The following is a 21515-nucleotide window of genomic DNA, read 5'->3' as shown; positions in this document are numbered from 1 at the left end:
TACATTAATAATAATCTGAATATTTAATTGACAATCAGAGAAACTTTCGGCTATGTATTATTTACAAATTAAATGTCCCCGTTAAACAGTGCCCTTGATTGTGGACAAGGTCAAGTACAAAATACATATACATGTAATATAACATACAATTATTAAGAAAAACCAACAAATAATGCAAATAAATATACATAATATTAGCAATTCAAGAAGTTTACAGTTTGGGGTAATTTTCCATAAAGATGAGGGTTTTTTTCTCCAGAAAATGTTACTGCAACATAGGTCATGTGAGGATATATATATGGATGAGATCAACAAAATAAATCATTCTGTAATCTTAAACTAAATTAACAAAAAGGAGAAAAAGCAATAAGTTAAGTCGAATTCAACAAATTTATTTCCCTAGCATATAATGTTAAAATTTAAAAGGAACTTACAGTATTTGAATTAAATCGCAAAGAGTCCAAAAAGTTCTATCACAAGCCCAACATTATAGTGTTCCAAATTAATTCCAATCTTTAATGTGCTGATGTGCCAATAGTCCTAAATGTGCTGAATTGCTAATAATCTTGATGTATCACAATGGTATAATCAAAATGTCACTGAATGAATTCACAATAATCCCAACATGTAGTTTTTTTTTTGGGGGGGGGGTAAAACTAATTTTAATTATGCAATACTTACCTGTCACTATTTCTTAGCTAATCTGTTTTCATGCTGAAAATATACTGTCCATATGATGTGGATACATCCTCCTAGAGTTGAAATGTCAGTAAGACCCTTTGACATTTTGCACACCATTCTGTTGCATGGTCATGCGCAGAAGGTAGATGGCGCCCTTAATATGGAGAAAGAGATGTTTCTTACCCTTTCTTTTCGTTTTGGAGGCATTAAGATAGAAGCAAAGAGCAGGCATGGGACATAAAAGTATCTTGATCATCCCCATTGCATATTTTACTGAAACTGGGAATCTCCACTGATAAGGGGGCTACTGATGGAAACTGATTTTTTGCAAGAAAACCAGGTTGGCAGAGAAGGGAAATGGAGTCATAGTTCCCATTAAACCTAAGACAGCCTGAGTCAATGGACAATGACAATGGAAATAAATTATTTGTTGAATTTTACTAAACTTGTTGGTTTTGCTTTTTCTGTTACTTAGTTTAAGACCAAAGAGTCATTACAACATGATATCTGCACTGAACTGCTCTATGCATTGGCTAACACTCTAAGCCTTGTTCTCAATATGTTTATAGCCCCAGTGCTGAAGACAAAGCCAAGGAAGTTCAGATTTGAGACTGTGAAAAGGATCTGATGATTGACAGGTTCCACCCATGGCCATAAGGTTGTAGTCTGCAGGCCCCCCCCCCCCCCCCCCGCCCCCATTATTAGAAAAAAATACCAGAAAAGGTCATGGCTCAACATACACACAACTGTAATGTTCAACAACAGAAAATACAGTGATTGGACAAGGGAGCCCTTATGTGACTTGATAACCAATTCTAATTTGATCAGATAATCGGCTAATAACTAATAACTAAGAAATAATTATCTTCTTAGCAAGAGGCACAAGCGGACCTGATATGATAGCTGGCTAGCAGAATAGAACATATACTGATTTATGATAAATCCCAGCACATGACAGCACTGCATATGCTTATTGAATTTAACATCACAAAAAAACAATTAAAAGCTGAAATGCCGAATGGTATTCTTGATCCCCCCAAAAGTTCAAATATTATCATGCAGAAAAAGAGAGAGAATGATCATGGCACTGTTATCAAACAAGGTAAATTACACAGTCCAACCATAATCAGGTTTAAGATTTTTATTTATTAGCAAGAATGACCATTTCACTAAGGATGCTTATGTAGTGTCGTAGTGACACAACACAATGTAAAATAATTATTGTAAACTTAATTTATCAACCTTCACATTAAGTCAATTGTGCCCAATTTACTAGTCTGATACAAATTCCCGCCAAAGATAAAGATGTGTGTGTTTGTGTCTGTCAATATATATATATATATATATATATATATATATATATATATATATATATATATATATATATATATATATATATAGCTTTCACTCAAATTCATCTAAGATCTTGATTATATAAACTTGTTTACCAAGTCTGATTGAAAGTGGATGAGAAATATAGTCTCAAGTGTGGGAGCAATTGGCACCAATCAAATGCAAAATAATCAAATAATATGCAAATATCTTAAGTTTCTTGGCCATGTATAATTAAAATCATACAAAGCACAGTTTCCACAGCAATAAATGCTCAGCCATCAGATGCAAGATTATCTCAAACATGTGCACAAGTCTCAACGATAATAAACCCAAAATACATTTTAATGATATTAACCTAATTACCTAGTTTCATCAAAATTAACAGAAGAAACAACCTCAGCCAATCAGATACAAGATCACATCCTTAATATGCATGTATCTCATTCACTATATTCAACTTATGTGAGTGGTAACAATCTTAATCAATCTGCCACAAGATCACCTCAGATCTTGCTAATGATTCAATTCCTTTGAGATCGTGATGATATAAGCCCATGCTCCATGTTTAATCAGATCAGGCTCAGAAAAAACAACATGCTGCAAGATCGCTTTAATAATATGTGTGGGTCTCACTCATTACCAGACTCATCTGAGAACATAATGATATAAACACATATTGGAATTTTGATCAAAATTGGAACAGACATATGGTTAGCCAATCAGCTACAACTTAGTACAAGATCAAGTCATTAATATAGGTGGATCTCACTCATTTTCAAACTCATTTGGGATCTTGATAATATAAGCAAACATTCCAAGTTTGATCAAAATTGGATCAGAAATATGGCCTCCAAATTGGAAACAAGTGATCATGCACTGATGGATGGTTAATGGCTGGACAGAGGACTAAAACATGGCCTTGTCCCAAGTTTATGGCCAGGTGAGCTAAAAAGCTTTAAGGAATATTTAATGCATGTCATCATGCATGTACTGAACATAAGCTTTGTGCAGTGTATATCATAACCATAGAGATCACAGTAGATAGTAACTGATGCTGGATTTACAATATTCTTTACAATAGTCCTGTCTTATTTCTTTACCTTATATAAAGTTTAAGTTAACACCTAGACACTTTGACCTCCACCCCACCCCCTTTAATTTACTGCAATAGTAGTTTAGGTTGACAGACAACAAATCAAATATCTGCCACCTTTTATACCTGAATTAAAGATATAGCACATGTTTTTCAGTTACTCTGGTATTTATTGGTTCAGTTGATGTACAATACTATGTAGTATATAAACTAACCTGTGCTATCTTGCATTTACCACCATTGGTATCTTTACAACAGTATTTAATGTACATACAGTTAAATGTTATGTCTGTGATTGGTAGGCAGCGGCTTATGGCATTTACAGCTGGTCTAATGGTGAAGGAGGGAGAGAAACATCATCATATCACTGTAATTGGTGCAGACAGTGGCTCACGACATTTACAGCAGGTCTAATGGTAAAGGAGGGGAGCAACAAGACCATATCATTTAACAATATGGCAGCTCAGTAAGATATGTAGAACATGGAATTTATAAACTAAAGGAATTTTGTGAGAGGACAGAAATTTAGCCAAGTCTTATTATTTGACTTATCTGATAATTGTTTTATCATAACATAATAAAACTATTCTTAATAGCCTGCCAAAGTTACTAGTTATTCAATTTTTTATATAATAGAAACTATATGCTTCTCTTTCTTCCTTCTTGCTATTAACTAAACTACAGATGCAACTAGATCCAACTGCTAAACATTTCAACCAATGAAATTATTATTAATTTAGTGAAAGTTACCTTATAACTATACCTATAACTACCTTACAACCTTATAACTATACCTATAACTACCTTATAACTATACCTATAACTACCTTACTACCTTATAACTATACATATAACTACCTTACAACCTTATAACTATACCTATAACTACCTTATAACTACACCTATAACTACCTTATAACTATACCTGTAACTACCTTACTACCTTATAACTATACATATAACTACCTTACAACCTTATAACTATACCTATAACTACCTTATAACTACACCTATAACTACCTTATAACTATACCTGTAACTACCTTACTACCTTATAACTATACATATAACTACATTATAACTATACCTATAACTACCTTACTACCTTATAACTATACCTACAACTACCTTACTACCTTATAGCTATACCTATAACTACATTATAACTATACCAATAACTACCTTACTACCTTATAACTATACCCATAACTATGTTATAACTATACCTATATCTACCTTACTACCTTATAACTATACATATAACTACCTTATTACCTTATAACTATACCTATAACTACCTTACTACCTTATAACTATACATATAACTACCTTACTACCTTATAACTATACCTATAACTACCTTCCTATAACTAGCTCAATCACAATCACATTTGTCAGTTTAACTGCCCTGTGCCAATAGTCAAGAGACTTTGTTGGTTTGATTGCCCTGTGCCAATATTCAAGAGACTTTGTTGGTTTGATTGCCCTGTGCCAATAGTCAAGGGACTTTGTCGGTTTGATAGCCCTGTGCCAATAGTCAAGAGATTTTTTGTCAGTTTGATTGCCCTGTGCCAATAGTGAAGAGACTGTCAATTTGATTGCCCTTTACCAACAGTCAAGAGGCTTTCTTGGTTTGATTGCCCTGTGCCAATAGTCAAGAGGCTTTGTTGGTTTGATTGCCCTGTGCCAATAGTCGAGAGGTTTTGTCAGTTTGATTAACCAGTGCCAATAGTCAAGAGACTTTGTCGGTTTGATTGTCTTGTGCCAACATTCAAGAGACTTAAAATCACAAGCTAATTTGGGACCCCAAGTAGCCTAGTGGTCTAAAGTGCTCATTGTTATGTGATTTCAACACAATCATTTGTGATTAACATTTGTCTTGACTCAGTTTTGCAATTACCTTTGATAAGGGGCCCCGAGTGGCCGAGTGGTCTAAAGAGCTCTCAGTTACGGATCACTGCCCCTCACCTCTGTCTGCGTGGGTTCAAGTCTTGGGCTCGGCCAATGTGGGCATGTCAGAAAGATTGCCAGTAGCTTCTCATGGGTTGGTGGTTCTTCCTGGGGTTTTCCTAGGTTCTTCCTCTACAACTGATACTGGTCACCATGTACCGGTATAGCTTATCTTGTGCTGAAAAATGGCTCAAACCCTACAACAACAACAACAAAAGCTAATTTCATATCAGTGGTATTTAGAAATAGCCACTGCACACTGATTTTTGTAGATGGCCACTAAATTGCATATACTTATCTATATTTTAGTTATAGCTTTCTTCTTCATTGCATACTGTACCAGCAAAACTAAGATTACTGATGCAGTTATAGGATTCACAGTACTAATGCTATGGAAAATGGAAATGTGTATGTGTGTATGATTTGGATTTTGAACAGAGCTTTAACAATTTTTCCCGAGTTGTCTAAAGTGCTCTCTGTTATGGATCATTGCCATCTCACCTCTGCATGGGTTCGAGTCTTGGATTCAGCCAATGTGGGTATGTGAGAAAGCTTGCCAGTAGCTTCTTGTGGGTAGGTGGTTCTTTCTGGGGTTTTCACGGGTTCTTCCTCCACCATTAATACTGGCCGCCATGTACAGCCTATCATGTGCTAAAAAATGGCATTAAACCCAACAACAACAATTTTTCAGTCATATTACTATGATGTCTGCAGTCTGACAATTTATAGTGATGTCTAGCACTGGGGTATCATACTGCAGGCATGTAGCATCATGTCCCCCCGTCACAAAATCCTGACACCAGGCCGACCAGTCCTAACAATAACCTCTTAATGCTGAGCACCTAGTAAAATGCTGCAAATAAACATTTTATAAGTCTCTGATATGACTTGGCCATGGTTTGAACCCACAACCTTCTGCATCCAAGGTGGACACTCACAACCAGGCATCTGGAAATGAGTGAAGAATATGGGTTTAGCTGGCCAGGATTGGACAATAATGAAAGTTAGATTTTAGTAAAAAGAATCGTTTAAGAGCTTCATAATGCTAGTTGTAACTGTAAAAAAAAAAAAAAGACATTGTTTTATTGATGGAATTTCAGTCCTTTAACAGCCTTGAGTTTGGAACGCTCATTATTGAAATTAGCACCTGACTCTTTGGTGCAGAATTGGAAGCATACATTTCAAACACATGTAGATCAAGAAAATGCCATGGCTTATATGGTTTTCTCTGTACAGAAACTGTCATCCGGATGCGTCTATATTGATAAATATGTTTAGTCATGAACATTCAGAAATGTAAAGTTACTGAATTTTTTAAAATCATTGTGTTGGCATAGGTTTACATTGGAAACTTAATTAGTACTGAGAGTCCTTGACTACTACCTGGTACAGGAAATTATTTTGGGGTGGGAACCTGGTAAAAAGATATTAAGGCCTTGATGCTACTTTAGAGAAAACCATATGGCGTATAAATCCTTTCAAGTGTACTGGTATCATGCATCAGTGATTCACTAAGACAAATACAATTAAACTGACAACAAACAGTGCATAATTTCTTTAACTGGTCTAAGTGCTTTCAACTCTCATTGAGTCTTTATCAAAGGTTGTTGTTGTTGTTGTTGTAGGGTTTAATGCCATTTTTCAGCACACAATAGGCTATACATGACGGCCAGTATTAATGGTGGAGGAAGAACCCAGGAAAACCCCAGAAAAAACCACCCACCAACCCACGAGAAGCTAGCTACTGGCAAGCTTTCTCACATACCCACATAGGCTGAATCCGAGACTTGAGCCCAAGCAGACAGAGGTGAGATGGCAATGATCCGTAAAGGAGAGCGCTTTAGACCACTCGGCCACTCGGGGCAGATTATGTAGTTTAACTGCACAATCAAGAGTTAAAATTATGCAATAAAAATGGTAACGGTAAAAGAAAATTCCTGCGATCTTTCAGAAGATTAATCTTTTCAAATAAAACTAAATTTATATGCCTCAAAGATAAAATAATATGACGATTTAAAAATTGTTTAAAATGGACAACAATTTAGTACGGAGTGCAGTCACTGTCAGCCCCAACTCACCATATTATAATATTTTCTCACAGCACTAGTAACAACTATCCACATCTCATTGGCAGAAGTAAAGAACTAAATGAATCCATTCCTTTTTGATCATGAAACTACCAACACAATAAAACTGATCCAAAAACAGGTCATATGTCTCTTGATTATGCAAAATCAAACCTCTGACAAGCCACTCCAAAATTATGGGAAAATTGTAATTTCAAAACTAACATTAATTTCTTGACATGTTCCATTCAATCTTTGATCAAACTTGTCCACTGTAAATGTCTGTATTAACTGTCTCCATCATTCCTCATCAATGAAAACAAAAAGTACACAGAGTGATCAATGATGAAAAATACACATACATAGAGTGGTGAATATCACTAATTTTCCAAACTATTATTATAATCATTTAAAGCTTTCCTTTTGAAAATCACATTTCTTCTTGGCTACTCTAAACCAGTTGCTTCTCCTATATAGTTTCTTTCTGACAACATGTTTATAAGGAAAACAGAATTGCCTCTATATAAAAAATCTCAATGTATGAATCTGTTTAAGATGAATGAGGACTGTTGATTGTCTTGTGAAGAACACTGTTTCTACTGCCCTTTTAAGCACATAACTGTCCATTTCTCAGGTAAATACCATCCTTGTGATTACAGGTAAATTTTCTGGTCTCTGCCTCAGTTCCAATTCAACAACGGAATTCTGTTGACTGATGGACCTAAGCTGTGCCACAACAGTGTTTTTACTGAGATGGCTGAATCCGCTGATGATTCAACTGTCCCCATTCCATAACTACACCTTGAACTTGCAATCAATGGAGTGAACAGGTATTAGTACAATATAATAAGGCAGTTTACACCTGAGTTGCAAATCCTATTATGTAAGTGGCAGCTGTCACTACTAGATCTACTTTCCTCATTTATGTGATGTTGCTTATCATTGATTGATATTTGTCCTGGGAAATCCATCCTTGTCTTAGCAAACATGATCTTGTTACAATCTAATGAAATACTGCATGGATGTAATGGGGGTGGGGGTTGTTAAAAAAGAGATCCAGACAGATCAATTAAGAAACTCTTCATTTAATACCAATTAGCCAAAATTTGGTGCAGTGTGTAGATTGTCCACCTTAATTATACCTGATTAGTATTTAACATTAAAACCTGCTGTGAAAGAAAAAGTGTTGAATAGAGATTAAATAATAGTTGTGTGACTATGGACTTAGACTTGTATACAGTAGGACTAGAGCGTATGCCCTGGATTTAGACTTCTTGTTGTTGTAGGGTTTAAAGTCATTTTTCAGCACAAGATAGGCTATACTTGGCGGCCAGTATAAATGATGGAGGAAGAACCCGGGAAAATCCGGGAAAGAACCACTGACCAACAAGAAGCTACTGGAAAGCTTTCTCACATACCCACACAGGCCAAACCCGTGACTTGAACCCACACAGACAGAGGTGAAATGGCAGTGATCCATAACAGTGAGCGCTTTAGACCACTCAGCCACTAAGGGCCCCGGAATCAAACTTGTACGCTGGAATTATATATTGGACATACTTTTTACACTGTACATTGGACTTGAAAATATGCCCTCAGGTAATAACATCTCTGTAAAAACTGACACCAAAGGACATGTAATGCCCTCAGGTAATACTGTCTCATTAAGGCTGACATCAAACGACATTTGTCCATGATCCCAAAGCACAGTCTTCATCATATCTACAGTGTATGAAAATACCAAATCTGATCAGGACACTATAACTCTTGGGTACAGTCAATATACCTGATGATGGCAATACATCAATACACCTGTGAAAAATGTCACATATTACAGGTAAGATTGGATATGAGTCAAAGCTCACTCATTTTTTATCATTGCTATGATGTTAGAAAAATGTGCAGGTCAGTCTAAATAAACAGGAAAGGATAAAAGACTTGGAAACTTCAATTACACACTGCTGATTTCATTCTTCTTTCTCTGTTAACTGTCCGTAACTGAGGTACAAATAAATATACTATTTAAGCAACAATGAATCATCGCAAGACCCTTAGGATAAAATGATAATTGGGAGTTGTTACATTTACAGAGTTAAGTGAAACTTTTGAGATCAGAAAACTGTGTCAGTTTCCAGGACTTTGCTTTAGAGTCTTGAGAAGTTACACATGTTATCCATTGAATTATGTATCAATACATGGCTAGTAATGAGGCAGTGAAGAGAATCAATATCAAATTAATAGTAGTTTGGTGTGTGTAGGTACAATGTAAAATAAACAACTGCAATAACGAGATTATACATTACTTCAAAAGGGGTCCTTGAATTTTATGTTTTCATTAAGATGGGAATTAAAGACTGCATTAATCAGTTGCTATGAGGACAAAAGGTGTAGGAAAACAGTATTGGGATGAAGAAGAAAATATAAGATGTACATGTATTTGATGAAGCACTGCTTCCTCTCTAAATGTGGAAATGGGAATCAATGCATCTTTTTTCCTTCTCTGCAAAGCAAGTAACAGTGGGTTCATAATAAAGGTCAAAATGTAATTACTGTAATTATGCCTTGCTAACTTTATTGATGTCCATACTAAACATCAATGTACATATAAGGATTACATGTACACTGTGTACAGATTACATGGATTACATGTATACTGTAATGTTTACAAGGATTACATGTATGATGCTAAAAGATTACAGGAATTACATGTACACTGTACAGATTAAGGGGATTAGACTGTACAGATTACAGTGATTACATGTCCACTGTGTACAGATTACAAGGATTAAATATACACTGTACAAAGTACAGGGATTACATGTACACTATGTACAAATTACAGGGATTTATATGTACACTGTGCACAGATTACAGGGATTACAGTGTGTACAAATGACGGATTTATATGTACACTGTGCAAAGATTAGAGGGATTACAGCGTGTACAAATTACAGGGATTACATGTACACTGTGCACATATTACAGGGATTACAGTGTGTATAAATTACGGGGATTTATATGTACACTGTACACAGATTTATATGTATGCTGTATACAGATTACAGGGATCACACATTTTTAAATAGAGATAATTAAAAGTTCAGAAAGTACTATAGGCTTTATCAGTCTCATAATAATTCTTTCACTTGTCAGTGCACGAGAGCTATTGGATGTACAATATCATTGGATAATGCACCTCACTCCAATTGCCTCTGCACACAAAAACCTATTTGTGCTGTAAAACACAACCAATCCCAACCTAAACATTTTATGATATACCTGATTAAAACAAAACTAAAACATATGTCTAAAATAAACAATACAAATTAAACATGATTTTAGTATGCTGAATCACTTTCAAAGCACTGTGGAGGTCTCCAATTGCTGGTTGCTGGGATACTATGAAATCTATTGCCCTACAGCAAGAAGCTCTGGGTGGCTAGAGCAAACTCTGCAAATACAGTAAACATGAAGTGTATTGTCTATTTTCCATCAATAGCTGCCTACCAGTGGTTGCCATGGAACTGTTTTTAAAAGCCGCATGATGAATATCAAATGTATTGCATGCATATTCAGTTATGTGAAGAATCATGCTGTGTAGTTGGTTGGTTGGCTGGTTGGTTGGTTGGGTTTTAAAGTCACTTTAACACATTATTAACTATATCATGCACACAAAAAATGTGGAAGCTAAGTGAATTCTCAAGTGTGTATAGAGGTAGCCAACCTGAGATGGCCTTGGCAGTTATCAAACCTATAACTCTTGGATTATATAAGTCTAATGCTCAGCCAAACAGAGTTACAACAGCCTGTGTGGTATTACTGTGTGTTGTATTACTGTGTGTGGTATTACTGTGTGTGGTATTTGGTATTAGTGTGTGTGGTATTACTGTGTGTGGTATTAGGTATTACTGTGTGTGGTATTTGGTATTACTGTGTGTGGTATTACTGATAAATTGTCATTATCACATTTGGAGCAGCATTATATTACAGCCATCCATATAAATGCCATCTTAGACACTATATACCCATATGAGACAAGTCAATATGAATGACAGCTTAAGCATTCTATATCTGTATGAATTGCATGAATTGTGGCTCCAACTGAACACAAATTTCTGTCCAGTCCCTAACTAATATAAAGGCATCAACAGAAAGTAACTTATAATCGAGTCCATAACTAATGTAAAGACATCAACAGAGAGTAACTTATAATCGAGTCCATAACTAATGTATGAACTTCAACAGAAAGTAACTTAAAATCTAGTCCCAAATAATATAAAGACATCAACAGAAAGTAACTTATAATCCAGTCCCAAATAATGTAAGGACTTCAGCAGAAAGTAGCTTATAATCCAGTCCCAAATACGTAAAGACTTCAGCAGAAAGTAGCTTATAATCCAGTCCCAAATATGTAAAGACTTCAGCAGAAAGTAGCTTATAATCCAGTCCCAAATATGTAGACTTCAGCAGAAAGTAGCTTATAATCCAGTCCTCAACTGTCTGCGGCGGTTCGAGTCTAAGATTCAGCCAATGTGGGCATGTGAGAAAGCTTGCCAGTAGCTTCTCGTGGGTCGGTGGTTTTTTCCGGGGTTTTCCGGGTTCTTCCTCCACCATTAATACTGGCCGCCATGTATAGCCTATCGTGCTGAAAAATGGCGTTAAACCCCACAACAACAACAACAACAGTCCTCAACTTATGTAAAGACATCAACAGAAAGTAGCTTATAATCCATTCTCCAACTACAGAGAAGCCTCATTAATCCGGACTCAGTTCATCTGGAAACCTCACTATCCAGACATATTACAATGTGAACAGAATTCCTAAACAATAATTTGCTCTGTTAATCAAGAAATCTGCATTCTGGATCCAGAAATCAAAATCGGGGACCAAAGTGTAAAATTACTATAAAACTTGTCTTGATAATCCAGAAATAATCTGTCAAAAAATAAGAAAATTCAAAAAATCATATATGAAAATACAGTCAGTTGGATAACACAGATTCACATACACAAATTTGGAGGTGTGTCAATAGATAAATCTCTGACTGGTTAAATTCTAGTGGGACCAGGTATGTTGTGGAAAAACTAAGTAGTGTGACCATATTGTAACCAGCGATTGTATAAACAATGTCTGTTTTAACTAGTTGCCGACGGGGGTGTTAATAATTAAATAAACACACTGGGATCAAATCGTCCACGCTTTTTGACATTACATATGATTAATAAATTAAGTATGTCATTAAGCCTCTTTGTTGTTTACCATTTGTTTGTTACAATCACAGTTTACTGATGGCTGTACATTAATACAGTTGACTGATTTAAGCTGTGGACAGTATAGGGCTTCATTTCCGAACAAAACGGGGATGTCAATTATCAGCTCATTAGCAGCTATACCAGCTTTAAAATACGACTCATAAAAATGACTGCATTTTATTAGTTTACCACAACGCATGTTATAATAATGTGAAATAAACACAAGTCAATAGATCTATTCATTAATTCAACCATTATTGAATATACAGTACATTTACAGCTAGCATATACATGTACATGTATACGGTATTATGCCATCGTAAATATAAATGTGCATGATTCAATTATCTGGAAAACTCGTTAATCTGGACATATTCACTGGGAATGAAGGTGTCGAGATTAACGAGGCTCCTCTTTAATGTAAGAACTTCAACAGAAAGTAACTTATGATCCAGCCCACAACTAATGTAAGAACTTCAACAGAATGTAATTGATGATCCAGCCCCCAACTAATGTAAGAACTTCAACAGAAAGTAATTGATGATCCAGCCCCCAACTAATGTAAGAACTTCAACATAAAGTAACTTATGATCCAGATCCCAACTAATGTATGGACTTCAACATAAAGTAACTTATGATCCAGCCCCCAACTAATGTAAGAACTTCAACAGAAAGTAATGGATGATCCAGCCCCCAACTAATGCAAGAACTTCAACAGAAAGTAATTGACGATCCAGCCCCCAACTAATGTTAGAACTTCAACAGAAAGTAATGGATGATCCAGCCCCCAACTAATGTAAGAACTTCAACATAAAGTAACTTATGATCCAGCCCCCAAGTAATGTAAGAACTTCAACAGAAAGTAACTTCAATCAAATCCCCCACTTATGTAAAGATTTAAACAGAAGATTATGATCCAGTCTCAAATAATGTAAAGACTTCAGCAGAAAGTAACTTATAATCCAGTCCCCACTCAATGTAAAGACATCAACAGAAAGTAACTTTTAATCCAGTCCCCAAGTAATGTAAGAACTTCAACAGAAAGTAACTTACAATCCAGTTCATAACTAATGTAAGAACTTTAACAGAAAGTAACTTGTGGTCCATTCTCCAACTAATGTAAGAACTTCAACAGAAAGTAACTTACAATCCAGTTCATAACTAATGTAAGAACTTCAACAGAAAGTAACTTTTGATTCAGTCCCCAAGTAATGTAAGAACTTCAGCAGAAAGTAACTTGTGATCTAGTCCCGACTTATGCAAGAACTTCAACAGAAAGTTTATTGATGATAGCTTAAACATACTCACTCAAAGCAATCATGTGTAATAATGTTTGTTAATCAACAGTAGTACCTAACAATGAAAAATTTGGTTGTTCCACTCAGTGAACTTTACCAATGCAAATTAGCCTGACTGGCTCTCCAACAGCAGTGTTGAAAGAACTTGACAGAGCCATGCAAATTAGCCTGACAGGCTCTCCAAAAGCAGTGTTAAAAGGACTTAACAGGGCTATGCAAATTAGCCTGACAGGCTCTCCAAAAGCAGTGTTAAAAGGACTTGACAGGCCTATGCAAATTAGCCTGACAGGCTCTCCAAAAGCAGTGTTCAAAAGAAATGACAGAGCTATGCAAATTAGCCTGATGGGCTCTCCAACAGCAGTGTTCAAAGGACTTGACAGGGCTATGCAAATTAGCCTGACAGGTTCTTCAACAGCAGTGTTCAAAAGACTTGACAGGTCTATGCAAATTAGCCTGATGGGCTCTCCAACAGCAGTGTTCAAAGGACATGACAGGGCTATGCAAATTAGCCTGATGGGCTCTCTAACAGCAGTGTTCAAAGGACGTGACATGCTATGATCCTGGCTATTCTCAGCCAGTTAAGTAATCTGTAAATTGATGGTCACTTTTCACTGATGGCCATACCGTTTAACTGACTCCATGATAATCAGTTGTATAAACTGTCCCAAGGATAGTTTACACTGGCTCTAAGCTGATCTGTTTACTGTTTATAAAGACTACATGCTAGGGACATACATAGTGGTGGTCCCAACATGCCTGTCTTCTTTCTAAGATTATTGAAAATCACATTTTGTAAAACACAACCATGTCAGTGGATCTAGGAGATGAAATCAAGTTTTTCTCATGACACATTTTGTGGCAGATATGGATGGGTGCAACAGAAGTCTCATTTCATGTGCTCAAGTAAGCAACAACAAAAGAAATTTTTTAAAAATTGTGATGTTAAAGGAAGGTAATGTAAACAAGTAGCAGTTAAAATTTCATATTTTCAATGATATAATTACTACAATTAACCATCACTTTGAAAGAATGCTTATAACAAAAAAATGAATGCATTCTGAATTAAAATTTGTTAAATTGTTAAAGCTGTAGATGCATTTTTAAAATAGAAATATGTTAATTACATACACACACACACACATATATATATAGAGAGAGAGAGAGACAGACAGACAGACAGACACAGAGAGAGACAGAGTCAATGTATAGCTAGTGTGAATTTATCTAGTTTGATTCTACACATGGCATAATAAGTAAAACAAACAAGTTTGAATTTATTTATAGTTCTGCATAGACCAATTGAACATACATGTACTAGTCATATTAACAAGTCTGAATTTATCTACAGTCCAACTGAACATGTGAGTCAAATTAACAAGTTTGGATTTATCTATACTCTGATTCAAAACATGCAAATGCAGCATAAGTCAAATCGACAAGCTGAATATATTATAGTCTGATTCAACACATGGCACAAGTCAACTTATGGCACAAGTATGAACTTATCTATTGACTGATTCAACATGTAACATAATGTGTCAGACTGTCAAGTCTGAATTTATCTAATCTGATCTAACATATAACATAAAGGTCAAACTGACAAGTATGACTTTATCGACTAACTGATTTAACACAAAGAATGAGTCAAATTGACAAGGAATTTATCAACTGAACACAGCATAAGCAAAATTTGATAAGTTTGAATATATCTATAGTTCGATTTAACAAATAGTATAATCAGTCAAATTGACAAGCAATGAAGCATGAACTTACATATTGACTGATTCAACACGCATAACAAGTCACAATGATGAGCATGAATTTATGTATTGACTGATTCAACACATAGTACAAGACAAACTTACAAGCAAAAACTTATGCACTGACTTATTCAACACACAGTACAAGTCAAATTGACAAGCATGAATTTATGTATTGACTGATTCAACACACAGTACAAATCAAACTGACTGGAATGAATTTATTTGCTGACTGATTCAACACACTGTACAAGTTGAACTGACTGAAATGAATTTATCTCCTGACTAATTCAACACACAGAACAAGCTGAACTGACTGGAATGAATATATCCACTGACTGATTCAGCACACAGTACAAGTCAAACTGACTGGAATGAATTTATCTGCTGACTGATCCAGCACACAGTACAAGTCAAACTGAATGGAATGAATTTATCTGCTGACTGATTCAGCACACAGTACAAATCAAACTGACTGGAATGAATTTATCTGCTGACTGATTCAACACACAATGCAAGTCAAACTGACTGGAATGAATTTATCTGCTGACTGATTCATCACACAGTACAAGTCAATGTGACTAGAATGAATTTATCTACTGACTGATTCAACACATAGCATAAAGAGTAAATTGACATGTTCGACTCAGCACATAGCAAAATGAGTCCAATTAATAAGTTTATCCAAAAGCCATGTATCCAAAACATTTTTACTCCCCATACTCTTTAAAAGAATGATAAATGATGGGGTTAACATAGTGCTGTTTATATTATGTATGTATTTTATACTTTTCTTGATGACTTGTCTCATATGGATATATAGGGCCTAAAATGACATGTCTAGACCTACTTTCTTTGTAGCTGATAATAACAAATCCTACTACCTTAAATGTGTTTTAATCAGTGGGTTCTGTGTCCCTGTCGATAATAAACATTGTTCTAATCTATCATAACAGGTCATTAATGAGATGCTTTCAAAATAAATTAACCATAAAAAGTCACTTTCAAGATATTTGTAGTGCTTCTGGCTTCTAGCAGCATGACAATTTTGTGCTGCCAAATATCTGTCACATCTGACAATAATGTAGTCAGAGTTTGGGACAGTCTGCAGTTATTGTCTCCCTTTGAATATTTAGGATAGGTAAACCTCACTTACCTACCTTGAGTCAATCCCAACAGTGAAAACAAACATGTCAATATGGAGGTACAAAAAGTATAATAAAGCCATAAAATTGACAGATAACATTAAAATAGTCTTCTTAAATGGTAGTATTTTGAAAGAACCTTTTTTTATATTTAGTCTAAATTTATTTCAATAACTTGTTTGATCAACTGGCATAAATTTAATTAATAGTTTTACTGGACCTTTTTTATTTTTTTTACAAACTGTTGAATTGTGTGCTGAGGTAGAACATATACCACTACTGAATTATGAGAATCAATAAAGTAAATCTATAAATATATTCAATATTTGCAATATCCTCGAAACCTCACACAATAATAAAACTACCAACACTAATTTGTCAAAAATTAACTTCCTGATTGCAACTGATATCTTATCTCATGGACCATTATTACATAAAGAAACAGCAAAAACCAAAAACTGGAGGCCCAAGTGGGGATTTAACTGCTCATCTCAAAGTCAGCAGAATGCTCTATGTAGAAAAGGTTCTTCTAAGTGCTCCAAAGATTTCTTTACTTTTTATTTTCATTTATTTGATGACACATCTGCATTACCCGTCCAATATTGCAAGAGATGTATGCCAGTAAGCTTTCTGCTAAAGTTGCTCAAATTCTGTTGTGTCTTTCTTGCAATAGTCATTAAAATGATTTTCTATATTAAGTATTGACAGTCATAATTGTATAATTCGAAAGGTCTTCAAGCCAGAAGACTTTGTCAAAATGTGTAAAATTTTGTTATTTGAGAAATTTGCTCCTTTCAGGCATCCCAACCCTACAAAGACCTTCTCAGTAAGGCAGTCAGCATTTTTTCATAAGTTATATATCATATACTACTACTATTAATTTAGAAAGCATGCAGTTGAAAAGTTTAGAAATGTGCACTGATGTAATGAAGACAATATTATGTTCAAGCACAAAAAAATTAAAGTTCACTTGGGCTTTAATGATTTCTAGTTCTGTTTTTTTTTTAAATTTACATTTCCCAAACCCATGGTTCAAGCACTTTTTGCCAGACCTCTCAAGATAGTCTTTATGGTATTTTTTAAAAAATGAAGCAGGGGACAGCAAGCTTATTTCCAAATTTAGAAATAATACAGCTGAATCTACTCAATGTCCAATAAAATGTAACTGTTGCCTTTCCTGTGTTTTTCTTGTCTTACTGTTCCTCTCTGTCAACTGTCTGGATTTTTAAATGGCTGATTTGCCCTTCTGCTTTCAGGGCATTTTCATTTGCTGGAAAACATTTCCAGATAATGCTATCATGTAGAAGCAAAAGCATGGTCACACTTGTGTTCTTCATAAACTAGATGGGTAGATGGTTTTTAAGAAGTCGCTTGAAGATTCTTTATTAGCAGTAGTAGCAGCAGTATTTGAAGGCAGATTGGCATCAACTGAACAAACCTGAAAATTCTTTTAGGATACTTTGTCTGTCAAATTTGCTCAAAAATCTCTTTAGCAGTTTTTGAAAAACTTAAAATATTTTTCTCTTCTGAGCAATCGTGACCATATTGGATGGCATTTTGCCATCATTTGTACAAAATCCTGATGGCTTTACAAGTCAGGATTCTTTATATCAAACGTACTCGACTACTGTTTAGTGGATTTTGAAACATCATTGTTTAAATGTCTCCACCTACAGTAAATTTTGCTATATCTGATGGTAAATGGGCAGCTTTGTAAATATGAAAGGCCTTTATGTCCAGATGCTCTGTCAACTTTGGTCATATTCTGTTTACTGTTTTTTGAGAGGAAGTCATTTAAAGGTTATTCTATTTTTAGTACTGGTGGCCAAAATTACATTATAAACTGAAAGGCTTTCACACCAGGATGCTTTCTCCAAATTTGGTCCAATTCTGTTTATCAGTTTTTAAAGTGAAAATGTTTTTAATTTTTTTTTTAGAAATGGCAGCAATATCTGATGATGGATCAGCATAATTTGTAGAAAAACTTGAAAGGCCTTCATGCCAGGATGTTGTCTGCAAGGTCTGCCTGAAATTTGACGTCTGGCTGACAAGAAGCTGAAATAGCAACTGCTACCAGATGAACAATACAAGATGGACAAAGGGACAAAAAACAACCAGGTAAGCAAAATCCTACCTAAAAATCTTCAGACTTATTAAAAATACTACAAAAATGATGATGACTAGGGGAGACAACTCTAAAAGAACCTTACCTTGAACACCTCTTCCTTTTCCTTGGTTTCAATCTGTTTGATAACCCCAGCAGCAATCAGGCAGGTACAGAACTGACAAGCCACAACATTCAAGTCATGTTTGGTCAGGACCAGTCGCAAGTAATGACTGCTGTCAATGGCATATGTCAACCAGTTTAGCAGCATCTGGCCTGGACAAAAAACCATGAAGCAAGGTTAGCTACTATATTCATACCCCAAAACCTAATCTGTGTTGTTAATCTTTTTGTATGTCTCAAATCCTTCAAGCTAGAAACAGCTGCATTTGCTAACATGACTTCTGATATTTTATGTGCTTCTAATTGAACTTTGGACTTAAGGCTGACTGACAGACTGTCACTTACTTTCATGATATAACAAATTTCATTCAAAACTAATCAAAGATGTCATGTAATTTATATATCCCTCCCTTTTGCTAAAAGTTATACACAACTCTTACATCATTGCCATAAGGATAGGCGTATGACCCATTGTTGCCATTTTTTTGCCTAAAGATAAAGGAAAAAAACAGGGAGCAACTAAACAGGTAGAGGGATACAAACATATATATATAACAACATAAAATATATATAACAACATAAAATGTGTCCAAAAACATTGCCAATACCTTTAGAAAACTGCAGTTAAAAGATGTTCCCCAAATGATCTCAACTAAACATATCTTTTACAATACTATTCCTGCTAAATAAAAAGTGATAGGGTCATACTGGGTCCTGCACTGAAAAAAGTCACTAAACACATAAACGGCACATGAAAGACAAGGAGACATTATATGCTGAATGGTTCTTGAGCTATGCTAGATGCAAGCAACAGCCCATGTGATGTTACAAAATTAATTGTCAAGCAAAATATGCTAGATGCAAGCAACAGCCAATGTGATGTTACAAAGTTAATTGCCAAGGGAAATATGCTAGATGCAAGCAACAGTCCATGTGATGTTACAAAGTTAATTGCCAAGGGAAATATGCTAGATGCAAGCAACAGCCAATGTGACACTACAAAGTTAAATGTCAAGGTAAATATGCTGATTCAGCTATGCCAGATGCAAGCAACAGCCCATCTGACAATACAAACTTGATTGTAAAGGGACATATGCCTATAACTACATCTGAAATGGGAGTTTACAAAGCAAATGGCATATATCTAGGTATATGAGGCAATGAAACATGAAATCACAATCAAGTGTTGCTGAATATAACAACTGAGCTAATCTGGTTGCAATAATCTACCTCATTGTAGATATAAGATGGATGGAATAAAGGCAATCATTCTATCAAAACAAACAAAACCTCTCGGAAGCACATCAACAAATAATAGGCTATTCACCTACCAAATGGCATTCAACTATGTGTAAAGGATGTAGAATTACAATGGTTACAAGAGGTATGAAGGGATAGATTGATGGGTGGACAAAAATGATTATTGTTGTACTCAAACAACTCAATATCGGGCCCTAATAAATGTAGAATTTTTTTTCATATCTAACTGAAGCAAGAACACCTACAACTTTGAATTCAACAGAAATCAACTTTGATAGAAATCAACTTCAATAGAAATCAACTTACGTCTCTTCTAAAATTAACAGAAAAATATTGATGACTGCTTCATCAATACTTTTCAGCTCCTGACTTTTAATCAAAGAAAATTCTCCATTCCTGCATCGAAAGAAAGCTATCTTTCTAAAACGCATGACGGAGAAACTGATTTTATAACACTTTAAAAGAACGTATCGAGATATCTGTAAAATTTAGGCCCACCGTTGCTTCCTTTCAAAAGGAGATTAACTATTTTCAAAATGAAAGCCATCCACACATTTATCCTGCAGATGACAAGTTTACTATGATAAATATTCTCTCAAAAAGATGCACAACTGCATGAATCCATGCAAAATTTTATGAATCCCCTTTCAAATTGAGTGTCTGGATGAATCCATGTTAAACTTCATAAATTACCCTTCAAATAGAGTTTCTGGATGAATCTGTGCTAAATTTTATGAAAATCCCGCTTCAAGTTGACCGTCTGGATGAATCTGTGATAAAGTTTATGAATCCCCCTTCAAACTGAGTGTCTGGATGAATCCATACTAAACTTTATGAGTCCCCCTTCCAATTGAGTGTCTGCATTAAAATCATGCACAAACAATTTGGTGAGCACCTGATAAAGCTTGTAAACATTATTACCATCAAGATCATGTTATTACTTAGTTCAAGCTCCAAAATCAAGTGCTTACTTAAATGACATTTTGTATTTCAGTAATGTGATGCTTTGATTGCTCAATCAGGTTTTAAAAGTGTTTTAGCAACCGCACAATGTCCCTGTTATTACATGCATCTCTAACTCATATCGTTTAGTGATATGATCATAATGTGCTGATAGTGGGCATATGCTGCAAACTTTATCTTGAGTCAGTACAAGCTACTAACCAGTAATCACCTTAATTGCTAAAATATAAATGATTCATTGATACTATTTTTACACAAAAACTGGCCTGAATAAAGATTTACACTTCACCATTCCCCATCATGAAAATACCAGTGTGGGAATCACCACTTCTATGAGAAAATATTGGAAAAATTATGCATGGGTCTTCTTGTTCCTTGTTTCAGTAATTTTGTCTATCAGCAAATCCTTATGAAACTGTGAAATCCCATTTTAAATTTGAGTCATCTAGCCACAGGAAGGAATGACAAGTGAATTTCATTAGAA

At 35.1% G+C, this 21515-nt stretch overlaps 1 protein-coding gene and 1 long non-coding RNA gene across 2 annotated transcripts in view; one reads left to right on the top strand and one right to left on the bottom strand.

Annotated features, from left to right (window-relative positions):
* Positions 1 to 21515, bottom strand: part of LOC149805319 (uncharacterized) — a 179609-nt gene that overhangs the window by 138001 nt on the left and 20093 nt on the right. The window contains exon 3 of the mRNA XM_089949229.1: positions 18792 to 18961. Within this exon, the coding sequence (XP_089805355.1) occupies positions 18792 to 18961 (170 nt within the window). The remainder of the gene's footprint in view (positions 1 to 18791; positions 18962 to 21515) is intronic.
* The window catches only part of LOC149805318 (uncharacterized), a 34779-nt gene continuing 21058 nt past the window's right edge, over positions 7795 to 21515 (top strand). Inside the window, exons 1-2 of the long non-coding RNA XR_016418712.1 lie at positions 7795 to 7955; positions 18519 to 18699. This is a non-coding gene — a long non-coding RNA (uncharacterized LOC149805318). The remainder of the gene's footprint in view (positions 7956 to 18518; positions 18700 to 21515) is intronic.

The sequence above is a fragment of the Sinohyriopsis cumingii genome, chromosome 2 (genome assembly GCF_028554795.1).
Source record: "Sinohyriopsis cumingii isolate HCF-2022 chromosome 2, ASM2855479v2, whole genome shotgun sequence".
Classification (NCBI taxonomy): Eukaryota; Metazoa; Mollusca; class Bivalvia; order Unionida; family Unionidae; genus Sinohyriopsis; species Sinohyriopsis cumingii.
This window is presented reverse-complemented; position numbering and strand designations above follow the sequence as displayed.